At 40.1% G+C, this 12,846-nt stretch overlaps 1 protein-coding gene across 1 annotated transcript in view; it reads left to right on the top strand.

The window, feature by feature from the left end:
- The window catches only part of USP13 (ubiquitin specific peptidase 13), a 52,049-nt gene extending 40,605 nt beyond the window's left edge, over nucleotides 1-11,444 (top strand). Inside the window, exons 13-21 of the mRNA XM_086467960.1 lie at nucleotides 1,587-1,761; nucleotides 3,684-3,772; nucleotides 4,142-4,264; nucleotides 6,481-6,507; nucleotides 7,259-7,402; nucleotides 8,362-8,528; nucleotides 9,026-9,188; nucleotides 10,648-10,732; nucleotides 11,351-11,444. Of these exons, the coding sequence (XP_086324086.1) occupies nucleotides 1,587-1,761; nucleotides 3,684-3,772; nucleotides 4,142-4,264; nucleotides 6,481-6,507; nucleotides 7,259-7,402; nucleotides 8,362-8,528; nucleotides 9,026-9,188; nucleotides 10,648-10,732; nucleotides 11,351-11,444 (1,067 nt within the window). The remainder of the gene's footprint in view (nucleotides 1-1,586; nucleotides 1,762-3,683; nucleotides 3,773-4,141; nucleotides 4,265-6,480; nucleotides 6,508-7,258; nucleotides 7,403-8,361; nucleotides 8,529-9,025; nucleotides 9,189-10,647; nucleotides 10,733-11,350) is intronic.
- The last annotated feature ends 1,402 nt before the right edge of the window (nucleotides 11,445-12,846 follow it).

The following is a 12,846-nucleotide window of genomic DNA, read 5'->3' as shown; positions in this document are numbered from 1 at the left end:
TTTAAAGGAGATTGTAAACATACATCAGTTTGGGGCTTTACTATCCCTGCTTATATTTTTAGGGAAGAAGGATTCTACCTGGATATTCTTGGCAAGTTTTCAGACAGATTTTTTTCTCAGACTGTGGGGCCACCATTAAGTGTCACCACTCAACAACATATCAGCAGGAATGGTAGCAGTTTGTATGACAAAGATGTCGGAGATTTCTGATTTAAAACTGTGACCTGGATTTGGCCCAGGGATCTGACCCACCACTTGTACTACAATTTATTTACCCTTCGTTTTTTTGTATGTGTGTGCATGCATGTGCCCAAAGATCCCCATTAGGATTGGATTTTCTTTGTCCTGGACAGTGAACCAGTATATAAAAACTCCTTAATTCTAAGAAAGGAACTGAACATACTAGCTAATGAATGTCTAGTAAAAACAAACACACACTTACAAATAATGAATAATAAAAAACAACCACCAAAAAACCCAAATTGGCACTGTGTTTGTTAGCAGCAGATTGTAAGATCTAACATGATAATAGAGAATAGGGCCATAAGATAGTTTGTTGTCTATAAAGCCAAAATACACAATCTGGATATCCTGGGCTTTAGGAGAGGAGGGAAGGAGGATGAGGTGGTGGACATTGATTTAATATACAGGAGCGGTTTTTTCATGCCTGTGAGCTGCCTGAGAAAGCATACTTGTTTTTAAAGGAGGAAAAGGCTGAGGAGGGTAGAAGACTTGGAAGCAGGAAGAAGGACTGACAAATCTTGGTTATTCTTGCAATCAGCGGTGAAGAGTCTGCAGACTAACATAATGTATGCTTGAGGTAGAAGTGAAGGGGACATCACAGGAAGAATAGAAGGGGGATGTGCCTCTGGTTTCCTACATAATCTCAAAATTTAAAATATTTTGAAGCCAGAAGGAACTATTCTGATTAGTTGATCAGACCCTTTGAAATAGCACAAGACAGAGAATTCCACTTGCTGCATTTCAGCTGTTGTCACTGGACAATATATTTTAAAAAGACCATTTTGACTTGAAAAATTAAGTCTTGGAGGACTTCACAGTCTTCGTTCATCAATTTCAGTGATGATGCTTTTGATTATAAAAGAGCATGTTGTTTCCGGGTACTGGCTCGGGAAGTGTATTAGTTTATGAATTTACCATATGGCACTGCTCAATTTACCAGTGTCAGGATTCTTTCTAGATCATGCATAATCCTCTCCTGTCTAGAAAGTCTGATGACACAGATGGCAATAATTTTTCCAAGTCAGACTGAGCTGATAAAGTGGGTAGTTGGTGTTCCTGTTAACACAGGATTCTGGCTGTCATCCAAGGTTTTAATTGCCTATTGCCCAGTATTTCTAGTTCTGTGTTTTCACCATGAACAGAAACGCTCAAAGAGCTGAGGTTTTAAGTGTAGCTCCTGACCCCAATGCAGACAAAAAGATTTCCTGTCTAGTTAAAGCCATGTAAAAGTTTTATTGATAAGTAGGGTTTGCATTTCTAAAACTTTCAAAAATAAGACTGATGAGGGATGTCATAACCACAACAACGTTCATTTAGCTTTTAGTGTCATGTGTATTTCTCAGATGAATTAATTGCCTATGAATTGAAGAGGCGAGAAGCAGAAGCTGCAAGGAGACCTCCACCAGAGCTTGTCCGTGCCAAGATCCCATTTAGTGCATGTCTGCAGGCCTTTTCTGAACCAAGCAATGTAGAGGATTTCTGGAGCAGTGCCCTTCAAGCAAAATCTGCAGGAGTTAAGTAAGTGTGTGTCTGGCTGCCTATTAGAAACCTATATAGTAGTGCTCTGTGCTTATCTTGCTACCTGGATGCGATGCAGAGAGAAATAAACAAAGGCGTAGTGGGCTTTGGTGTTATGTTAGTGTTGGGGCTCGTAAGTGTGAAGTGCAGATCAAGCCTAATGAGAGTTGTAATGACCGGTTGTGCAGAAAATCAATTGTTCTCAGCTGTCAGACTCCAAGTGGTGATGCAGTCTGGTTGTTGAGAGCTTGAACTTTAAATGCTTGTAGCTTAATTTTCTGCCCACATTTTAAAATTGGATCCTATATATCAACTAGTGATAGAGCTCTGTATTTGTGAAGTGCTGTGCTTGAAAACTTTGGGTTTATTATCTTATTACATTTTGTGTTATTTACTGTTTGTGTTTGAATTCCAACCCATCACTTTATATGTTCCAGTGTTTGGTTGCATCTGTTAAGTTTGCTGTCACTTACATGGGACCGCGGTACAAGATGGACATATAAAAGAAGGAACATGTCTTGCTTTTTTTTAGTCAGGTAGATAAGAGAACCAAGAACATCTTGGGCTTAAAAAAGCATTAAGAAGAAATAGAACAGCAGGGAGAGATCAGTGCAATTTTCAGGACCCGTATTTCTTGCTGAGAACAAGAGTTAGTCTCTTACCCATTCCATTTTTATGTCAGCAGCAAGGAGTGGTTGAAAATCGGGCTCTGCAAGTGGTTTGCTGTGGATAGGTACCTTCTATTTTTAGATCACTTAACATATCAGTGACTCGTTGCTCTCTTAGCATACAGTTTCACTGACATTGCATTGAAAATTGGGAGATAAGTGCACTTGGTGGAGAAAAATGCAACAGAAATTAAAAAAGATTTTTTTAATTAACTCTGAATGTATTGGAAGAACATTCTAGTCTTTAAATAGATCCAGGGTTAATTTGTAATTTAGCTGTTCCTTATCCCCGTGGTCTTTAAAAGCATTGAAAGAGGAAGAATAATTTGCTGTTTAAAATTCAAAAGTTTTGTGCTGCAGATGGTGAAGTTACTAAAATTTCAAGGTGGTGCTAATAAGAATTTAGAAAGTAGTTATTTATAGTGTGGTAGGAAGGCTTTATATTTGTGATGAGTTTGCTGTGTTTTACCCAGAGTTTGATGAATTAGAAGAAAGGATGGTATGTGTGAATGGAAAATAAAATGAAGGATGCAGGAGATTACATGTGGGGAAAAATGGGATCATAGAGAAAGCAAATGGAGGTACATATAATGTTACACTGTGTTCAAGATTAAACTTTTTCTTTTGACTAAGTGGGCAAATATCAGGGATCCCCTTAAACTCGAGAGTCATCCTCTATTTTGGTAAATACTGTAGTGGCTCAATAAGAGTATCGTGTGGGTTTTTTATGCAGCACTTTCATGTGAAAAACTACAAATGTCAGGGGTTTTTATCTTTGCTTGATGAAATGCTTTATAGATGGACTGATACCTCATGGACAATGCTACTGTTACTAGAAAGGGAGTGAATAAAATGCAGATTTAATTGTTATTCCATTTTCTCCAAGATGTGTTTTAAGTCCATGCCCTGAAGTTCCAGCCCACATGTCATTCAAAATTTATTTCCTGACATTCAACTTCAGAACAATTTGAGTAAGCAAGTTTAATGTTACTTGTAGTTGGTTTTGGTAATCTACCTACAAGCTGGATTGTCTGCAAGGGTTTGGGCTGGATTCTGGACATGAATGTATAGAACACTACTACCATACTTCTCCACTGTACTTGAAAACCTTTTTGTGAAATTTATGAAATCCATCACTACTGATCTCACCCAGAGCTAAAGTTACTCATCTCAGTGTGCATGAGGTGCTGAAATCCATGCTGGTCGTGATTTTGGTGCCTTGTTTCAATGAATTGTATTTCTTGTGCTTCTCAGGACTTCTCGTTTTGCTTCATTTCCTGAGTACTTAGTGGTGCAGATAAAGAAATTCACCTTTGGCCTTGATTGGATACCCAAAAAGCTCGGTATGTGCCTTTTATATTTACCTTTTTCTCATTCTATCCAAGATAATCTATAAGGTGCTTTGGTCTATAATGAGGATCTGGCTTGAGTCTTGTTTATACTGTGAAGATCCTAGTTGAATCTTCTTCCCTTTTATGTCAAATTAAACAAATCCATCAGGTCTGTGGAGTTAAATTACAGTTTCATGTAGTCTGACCTCTGAGTTAAATTGTGCTTTAGTGTTCCGAATTTCTCAAATAACTGTTTTCAGGAGGAGAGTCCTGGCTGTGTTTGTACCTTGAGTACCAGAGTGCCCTCTCTGAAAGGGTAGATTGCACCATGAGGTCATTTTGCTGGATTTATAAGCTTAGCCTGTTTCTCTGCTTTTGTAGATGTTTCTATAGACATGCCAGATTTCCTAGATATCAACCATCTTCGGGCCAGGGGTCTCCAGCCAGGAGAAGAGGAACTTCCAGATATTGCTCCTCCCATTATCATTCCCGATGACCCAAAAGGTATTTACTGACTTCCTCTCTCCTGATTCTCTTCTGTGTTCCCCTTTCCCTGTATCACATGCTGATTCTCTTTAGTCTTCACCTTTTGGAGGTATGAACAAAAAAGGAGCTCAGTGCTTCTGTAATTGAAGGCTGTTACAACACCTCACTGCCTTTTTTCCCCTAGTTCTTCCAGCTTTTCTGCTTTGATGTTTTCAGGATTTATGATTGATGCTGTTGCTCTGGACTTTCTTCAAATAATTAATATTTTTATGAAATTGATGTGCCCAAAGATAGACATAATATTTTGCGAAATAGATTATTTTGCTTGCTTTACTGGCTATAGTCTTGTACTTACCCTGCTGTGTGGTGATTGCCTTTTTTGCAAGAGTATAGTGCTGCTCAGTGGAGCAGCTTGTGCTGCGTGATGATCTCTTCATCCGTACCAGCGGAATTGTTCCGTGGGTTCCATGTGCATGGGTGACTATGCTTACTTAAGGGTGAAGGCCTTGTGCTCATCCTTACTGAGTGTTGATTGGTATCTAGGACTTCAGTGGATAGAGAAGTGTGTGAAGACCTCTACCTTTATGAAAACCAGCTACACGCAGAGAGCATCTTCTGTCCATTCGTTGACCTTCAGTGCACATTCATGACTCGCTTTCAGTAAAGTCACTGCACTTGCAGAGCCTGGTGCAAAGGACTTGGTCTCAGACCCCTACACTGAGTCTCATGACGGGTGTTAGAAGTTGGGTAGAGCATTAATCCACTCATTCCCTACATTTGCATAAGAGGCGTTACTAAACCGCTCTTATCTTCTGAGCGCTTTTGTACTAGATTTTGTCTAAAACCTGGTGATAAACTAGTCTGGGTGGTACTGTAGCTAAATCAATCTCTCTGTTCTTGGGTACGCCCTTGTGTGGTATATGGTCCATCCCGGTCAGACGGAATTTTAAAATCTGTCAGTTACTATGATTATTTGCTGGAGGATTTTAGTGTTAGAGTGCTGATAAAATGGTCTTCTGTTCAGTCTCAGAGTTTACCTGATAACTTGAAACACTTTGGTTTAAGGTTCAACAACAAACACACCTTGTCTGCAGAACTGATTCATTCACAATACAACCAATACCTGATACACAAAGGACTACAATTTAAGAAAACAGCTTTCCAAGCACAGATTAAGATTCAAAATCTTATTCATTTTTAAATTACAAGAATTGTTAGGTTGCAGTAGGCTCTAGCAGCTGTGCATGCATGCGTAGTCCACTTCTCTGGATGTACGTGGGCTGTACAGCCCATTAAAAAAGGCTCTGCCTCAAGGAGCTGATGTGAAACTGCAGACCAAAATATTTGTAGAGCAGGAAGAAAGAGGAATGATTAACGTGCTATGCTGCTTTTTTTCTTAAATACTGTTTCTTTTACACTAAAGTTCACAAACAAGAATATTAGAATATCCTCCTTCCTCGTTCACTGGGTTTCTCTGGAGAATGAAATGGGTTTTATAAGAATATATTTATACAATATAATAATAATATTCTTATATAATATATAAATAATAATATTTATAATAATATTTATATAATATAAATAATGTTTTTATAGTGTGACCTTAGACCCAGATTGCTGCAGTTTCCTCTAGATGCCTAAAGTTTGGTTGCCTCAGTATTTAGTAGGAAACCAGTAATGCAACTACTCTTGTGATAAGACTGCCCCATTTGCTTGGATATTTATAATAGCGGTGGTATAATATCAAGCTGTACATATGTGAAAGGAAGCTAGTACCTGAAATCATGTGTTAGAGCAAAGACTACGGAAAAATTCAGTTCTCTAAAGGTTTTAATTTTGTCCCTTTATCTGTAGGCTTCTTACCAAGGCCTATTCTTTTTTTATTCTCTTGCTCAATGGACTGACCTAGTTTTAGTGCAAATGCTTGGGTGATGGTACCTTATTTTTAACAAAACAGATTCTTGCTTAAGTTGGTTTAGCTCAGCCATCAGCTGTATTTCCTACTGGTTTATAGCACCAGTGACACTTTGCTCTGACTTAGGAGAATTACTGAGCAGAAACATCCCTGATCTAATCATGGCAAAAACGTCAGGGGTGTAAGGATGAACATGCCCTGCCTGTGTGAGGTCAAAAGTTTCTATGACTTCAGAAATATGGAATTGTTTTTCCCATATGAATCTACTTAGCTTTTATAAAAGTCCTTTCTTCTGTTTTTCTCCTTTCTTAATTTTCAGATCGTGCGATGAACCATTTTGTGGAGTGTACGTATCTCATTTTTCTGAGACTGGTATTTCAGCTGCTTAAAAAACTGTCGTGCTTTTGCTCAGCTAATGGTTTCTCTGTCCTCAGAGAGATACATGAAGTGTTGCCCTGCATGCTTCCAGATAACAGCTGATTTCTGTACTTGTTCAGCTTTTACTTCCATCAGTGCAGGACTCTTAAGGGGTCTCTAGGAGCATCAGTGCAGCCAGAATATGAGCTGCTCTTGTATCTGCTGCTCATCAGCAGGATTTTGCAGTTCTGGGAGGGTCACAGCTGCATGATCCTGGCTCCCTCTGTACTCTGATCTCAGCTGAAGCTGTCAGGCCCTGTCATTCAGAGATGAAGTTCAGGTGGAGACTGATAGATCCAGCAGCTGTTGTTTCTCTCACCTGCAAGATCCTGCCTTTAAGAGAGGTGAATGCTTTTTGCTGACATCTCTAGTTAAGCTCAGCACCTAACTTCTTCACCCCTTGAAATCCAGTGGTGAGTGTCTTTAATAAATAAGTCCCATAGGTATTCATCAAGGTTTAAGGACCTATGTAGATTAGAGACAAAAGATTACCAGTAAATCCATAACAAATACTATAATGCTTTGTACAAGGCTGTTTTCTAATGGGTGTGGGTTTATTGCGGTACTAAAACAAATCCAAGCGATATGTATTGTCATATGTGGCACCATGAATAACAATAAGAAATACTATACAAGGGATGAAAGTAGACTTTTATATTTTAGAGGGTCCTTTCTTGTAGCTCTAGATATTGATGAGTCTTCAGTTATGCAGCTGGCAGAGATGGGGTTTCCTTTGGAAGCATGTCGGAAAGCTGTGTACTATACAGGCAACCTGGGTGCTGAAGTCGCTTTCAACTGGATCATTGCACACATGGAAGAACCAGGTCAGTGACTGGAAGATGTAAGTTTAACTCAACTCCTGGTTGTGTATTTTGGCGGTCAGTAGAAATTTTATGATGTGTGACAGAAACAATGGCCCCCTTCCCCACCCCAGGAAACCTGGAGGTGTGAGTGAATTGGATATACAGATCTTGACCATTATGTGGCATCCTCTGCCTAGAAGAAGACAACAAAACCTAAGCTACACCAGAAGTACACTCTCCTGTCCTCACTGGTGGTGTGGGCCAGCTCTCTGTTTTCCACCCTTTGGCTAGGTCCGTGCTGCTAATGGTGAAGCTGACTTGTGATCAAGTGTAAGTACAAAGAATCCTGTGGTCCGGATGCTTTTCTTCCATATCAGCCTTCCCTAGCTCAGGGTAGAGCATTCATGCCGTACTTAGAACTTGGGCTATCTGCTGATGGGCAGGGCTGCTAGATGTTCTCCACGTCCTATGTTTCATCCATCAAAATTTAGACTCATGATTCAGCCCTGAGTATATCTGAGCACACCCTTGCCAGGAAACTCCAGATTTGGTTGAGTTCACACTTCATTGTGGGCTTTTGTGTTGCTTGTGTAAATGGGGAATGGGTTTCACTTGGGCTTAACTGACATATTTCAGCTATGGAATCAGTTCATTTTACATCTATACGCATATCAGCTGGGTTGTTTACTATTCTGGTGTCATCGTTGCTGTTATACCGTTCTTTGCTACTTTCCTGCAGTTGTTTCACTTCTGTGACGTACCAAGTTGTTCCAGCCTGCTCAGTATGAATTTGTCCACCTAGAGATTTTGTAATGTGCATGCTCGTTTTGTTTTTAAGGCTTTCCATGCATCTAAGTCCCAACCGGGCCAGTGAAATGAACTGACATTGATTTCAGGACTACTTTTGAGGTCCTGTTTGTTGTTCGCTTTCCAGTTCAATGGGGCAAAAGAACAAACTGACAAATGTTTGTTTGTTCCAGACTTCGCTGAGCCATTGGTCATACCTGCATTTGCAGAAGTCGCTTCCAGTGGAGCTGCTGCGTTTGGAGCTGTTGGGCTAGATAACCAACCTCCTGAAGAGATAGTTGCAATTATCATTTCCATGGGCTTCCAAAGGAATCTAGCAATTCGAGCGCTGAAGGCAACAGTGAGTTCCATGAGTTATTGGTAGCACTTGGGTTTCGTTTTATGTGCTTTGTACACCTACATGCTCAGGTACCTTTGAAACGTGCATATAGAAATCCCGTTAGTGGATCGTGCACATAGAAATATTCTGGCAAAGTGTGGGACGCCTGACTTGTCTGGGTTAGAGTGGGGAAGGTGCTTTGTGTGTTTCACAGAATGTTAAAGTGTGGAGGAGAGTGAGGAAAACTTAGCTTTTTTTACCGTCTGTTGAGAAACAACCTGGATGCCTAAAGACTGTGCATCTTCAAGGTGAGAACCTGGGTGCCATGGGGATTAATTGTGGGAGAATTTCTTGTCCATCTCAAGCTTCTACAGAGTGCTTCTTGAATACTATTTTCCATGGAGATAGAGTATGTATCTTACAAGTTTTAAGTGCGGTCGAACATGATCCTTACTCTGTTCAAAGACCGGTGCCAGGGAATCTGTTAAAGGCTGCTCTTTCACTTGTTTGCCTCGCAGAACAATAATTTGGAGCGTGCACTGGAATGGATCTTCAGCCACCCTGAACCTGAGGAAGAAAGTGAGCCTGCTTTGGACATGATGGATATGGAGAACAATGCTAATGCCAATATCCTTGCAGAGACAGGGTCAGAGGGACCCAGGATCAAAGATGGGTCTGGAAGTAAGTTCTCTTTCAGCTTAGAACTGACCATCGTGTTGTTGCATCACACCTACACCATTTGTAGGGCTCCTTTCTGTTTTGCAAGTATTTACTGTGGGTTTTTTGGGCATGATCCAGACAACTTACTTCCAATCTTGCTTCTGGGGCTGAGTCCAGCTCTGTGGGGCTGCTAAGTTCTGTGGCCTGTGTTTGCTCAGAGTACTCTTTCCCTGGATTCACTGAATAACCTGAGTTCTTGTTGCCATAGCATATAAATCCCTCTTGGCCTAGCTTTACTTTTTGTTTTGTTGCTGTAAGATAAAGACAAAGAAAAGCGAGAATGTTTAAATCTCCAGAGGTTAAGCATCCTAAGGATAACGCTGCTGTTACAGACCACCTGAGTTTCTGTCCTCCTGTGGTCTGATGGGAGATTTGATAATACCTTCAACCAAGTTTCTTATTCTAAATATGGCAGGTATAGTTGGTGTCCTGCATGTACTGCTTTGCTATTTTCTTTTGTTGGTTTTTTTTTTCCTTCCTTTAAGGTCCTTAGTCATACTACTGATAAATAAACCACAAGATGGGGCTAATGTATGGCAGTCAAAGTTGTGAAGTAGGCAAAGAACCTATTGTAAGTGTAAAAGCACTAGAGTACAATACATTTCTTTGTTTCTAACATTATGAAGACCAGCCTTAAGTCTCTTGGAGACATGGGAAACATTGATTATCATTAGGTTAAAAAAAAAAAAAAGATTTGGAATAATTATTTTTTGTGGTACTTAGCCTTTATAGACTGAGACCATTTACTGAGTGCCTGAAATCCTGGTAACCAACATGATACTGTAAAATGGCTCCAGAAAGCCCTCTCCACCAAAATCCAGGCCCCTGTTCTTATGCAATATCCTGAAAGAAGGTACCCTTTTACTTTTGGTGGTAATTTGGGTGAATGGCATGAATGGGTGGGGAGCAAGAACCAATGCTGAGTTCTCCAGAGACATCAAGCACAAAAATTGTCCTCCTATTTAAAGGAAGCGGTTTCTTTCCTGTCCTCTCTTTTATGGGCTGCTGAAATATAAACTTCTGGGTTTTGTTTAATTTATAGGGGATCTATGATCACGCTTATGACATAGCTAATTTGTGTGCAGAACAAGCTCTGTATCTGGCACTTTCTGTGGTGCTGTCTGTGAGCTGGGAATGAAGCTGCTGTTTCGTTTTTCTTGGCAGTGGCTGTGATCACAGCCCTGCTGTATGTGCACAGATCTACGTGGGTTTGATTTGGATTGGTTTGATGTTTGACAGTGAATCTGACCACTAGTTGAAGTGAGAATTTGCTGCAGTCTTAACAGAAGCTGTGTTTGGGGATGCAGAGTCTGAGTTAGGAGTGCTTAGCTGCTTCTCCAGTGTTAGAAAGTTTCCCCTGGAGTCATACTGCAATGTTAGCAATAAAAGACTTATAGTCCCATTTGTATTTCTTAAACAGGATACGAGCTGTTTGGGTTCATCAGCCACATGGGAACATCCACAATGAGTGGCCACTATGTTTGTCATCTCAAAAAAGAAGGAAGGTGAGTGCAACTGGGAGAGACACACAAGGATGAACAAAATATTTTGAGGTGTGCATCTGTACAGAGCAGGGTGTGTATTCATGGCAGACAAAACATGCCTGTTGTTACAATGTGTGTGTCCCCCACCAAAGAAACGAAGATTGTTACAGACTGTAGGTGTGATGAGTCAGTTCTGATTCTGCTGAAGTCTATGATGAAATGTACCATTGGCTCTCCTGTGCTGCTTGTTCCAAATCTCTGCTTGTTTTGGGACATCAGCTCTGTATCTGCCTTTGTTTATCTGAGCTTCCCCCAACTTCTTTTGATTCCCTATTAGTAGAAACCCATCAAACTATGGGCTGATGCTAGTACTGCAGTGCTGATCTTGGCTGTGATTTTGGTGTTATCCTATTATTTGGCATTGGGAATCCCTGATTTTCCTTCATTTGAACTGTAGCTGCACATTCCTCTTCCTTTTCAGTTCCTTACTCTGCCAGTAAACCTGCTTCAGCTGTTTCTCTGATCTTTTGTCTTGTTGCAATGCCTAATTTTAGATTTTAAGATCTTTGAAGTTTGGGTCTGAGAAGTTCCCGATAAACTTATGCACATGGAATGTAATCAATCTTGTTTTCATTTCAGATGGGTGATCTACAATGACCTTAGAGTCTGTGCCTCAGAACGACCTCCCAAAGACCTGGGCTACATTTATTTTTACCACAGGATACCAAGTTAGGCCTCAAATCTCTTACCAGGCCTTAAGAAGCCATAAGCCTTTTTAACCTGCCCAAAAAAGCATACAATAAAAAAGAAAATCTAAAACCAACAAAAGACCCCTAATCCTTGGACTGCTAAAAAGCAAAGGAAAACATGGGATATTTATAGTTATTTAAAAACAGTCATTTGGTGCCACCTTAAATGTTAGAGGGAAAATTTCTACTAGGTGATGTATAGTATGTTTTAAATTTATACACCTTAAAGGATACATTAAGGCCGTGCAGATTACTGGTGGAGTTTGCATCTAGTATATGGAGAAAACAGAAGTGTCAGAGTTGAACAAAACCAGCCCAGGTCAGCCCAGCTCCTGCCTGTTCTGTCCATGCATCCACTGAAGACCACAAAGAAATATTTGCGTCTTTGGAAACTGGGAGCCAGTGTTTTCAACCGGAGTCCAGATCACTTTGAGAAATCATGTCACGTATAAAGTTCGAGGGAGGGGGTGTGTGAGTGGTCTCCAAAGCAGAATGTCTTATTTGAGAGACTATTTTTGGTACAGTGAGAAAAGTCAACTAAAGTTATATCTGTTGGAATTCAGTTTTATAGTATTTTGGTTTGCCGTTTTCATGCATAAACCTAAGAAACTAATGGAGATGGAAGCAATCTCCTGTCAGTGCCCTGTACGTTTTCTGCCAAAGAGAAATAGTAATTTTATTTTCGCAGATATGCGTTTCTTCATCTTCTCTGGAATGTTTGTTTTGCAGCTTCTTCCAACAGATTCAGGATTACAGATGGCTAAAAGAAGCAGACTTTCTGACTACAAAGTTAAACACATACCCTCAGGGAAGGCAAGGCTATGTAAATTTTATTTTCTTATGAAGGAGGTAAAGAAGGGGTTAATGTCTCATTATATTTATTTCAAGGAAATTTGCATCTAGTCCACTCAAATTCCAGCTGAAATTAACTCCCTGACAAAGTGCTCACAGTGTAATTCTGCCAAAGATTGCTTCAATATTTAGTTCCATCCATGAGTGGGGGAAATTGCTTAGCAAAATTCCTGATTTATTGATTTGCCCCTCTCTCCCTTTAAAAGTTAACCAAAACCCAACAACAACAAAACTCAAACAACAAAAAAAACCCCAACCCACCTTGAAATGATGTTTCAGCTTTCTTAAAACTTGCAAACACACCAATAATCTGACATCCTCAACAGACACCTTCTAAAAGGGGGTTTATGTCTCTGGCAGGGATGAAGGGGTGGGTAGGTAGAGGCTGGCATTTCCTGTCCTTTTTTTTGGTGTTATTTCCGTTTGTGTCACAGGCAAGAATATGTATTTGGGTTTTTAAACTGTATTTGAAAACACTAATTCTAGAAAAAACACAACGATGAGTGCGAAACCTTTCATGATTCCAAAAAAACC

This window comes from Leptosomus discolor, chromosome 7, assembly GCF_034619465.1.
Source record: "Leptosomus discolor isolate bLepDis1 chromosome 7, bLepDis1.hap2, whole genome shotgun sequence".
Lineage (NCBI taxonomy): Eukaryota > Metazoa > Chordata > Aves > Leptosomiformes > Leptosomidae > Leptosomus > Leptosomus discolor.
This window is presented reverse-complemented; position numbering and strand designations above follow the sequence as displayed.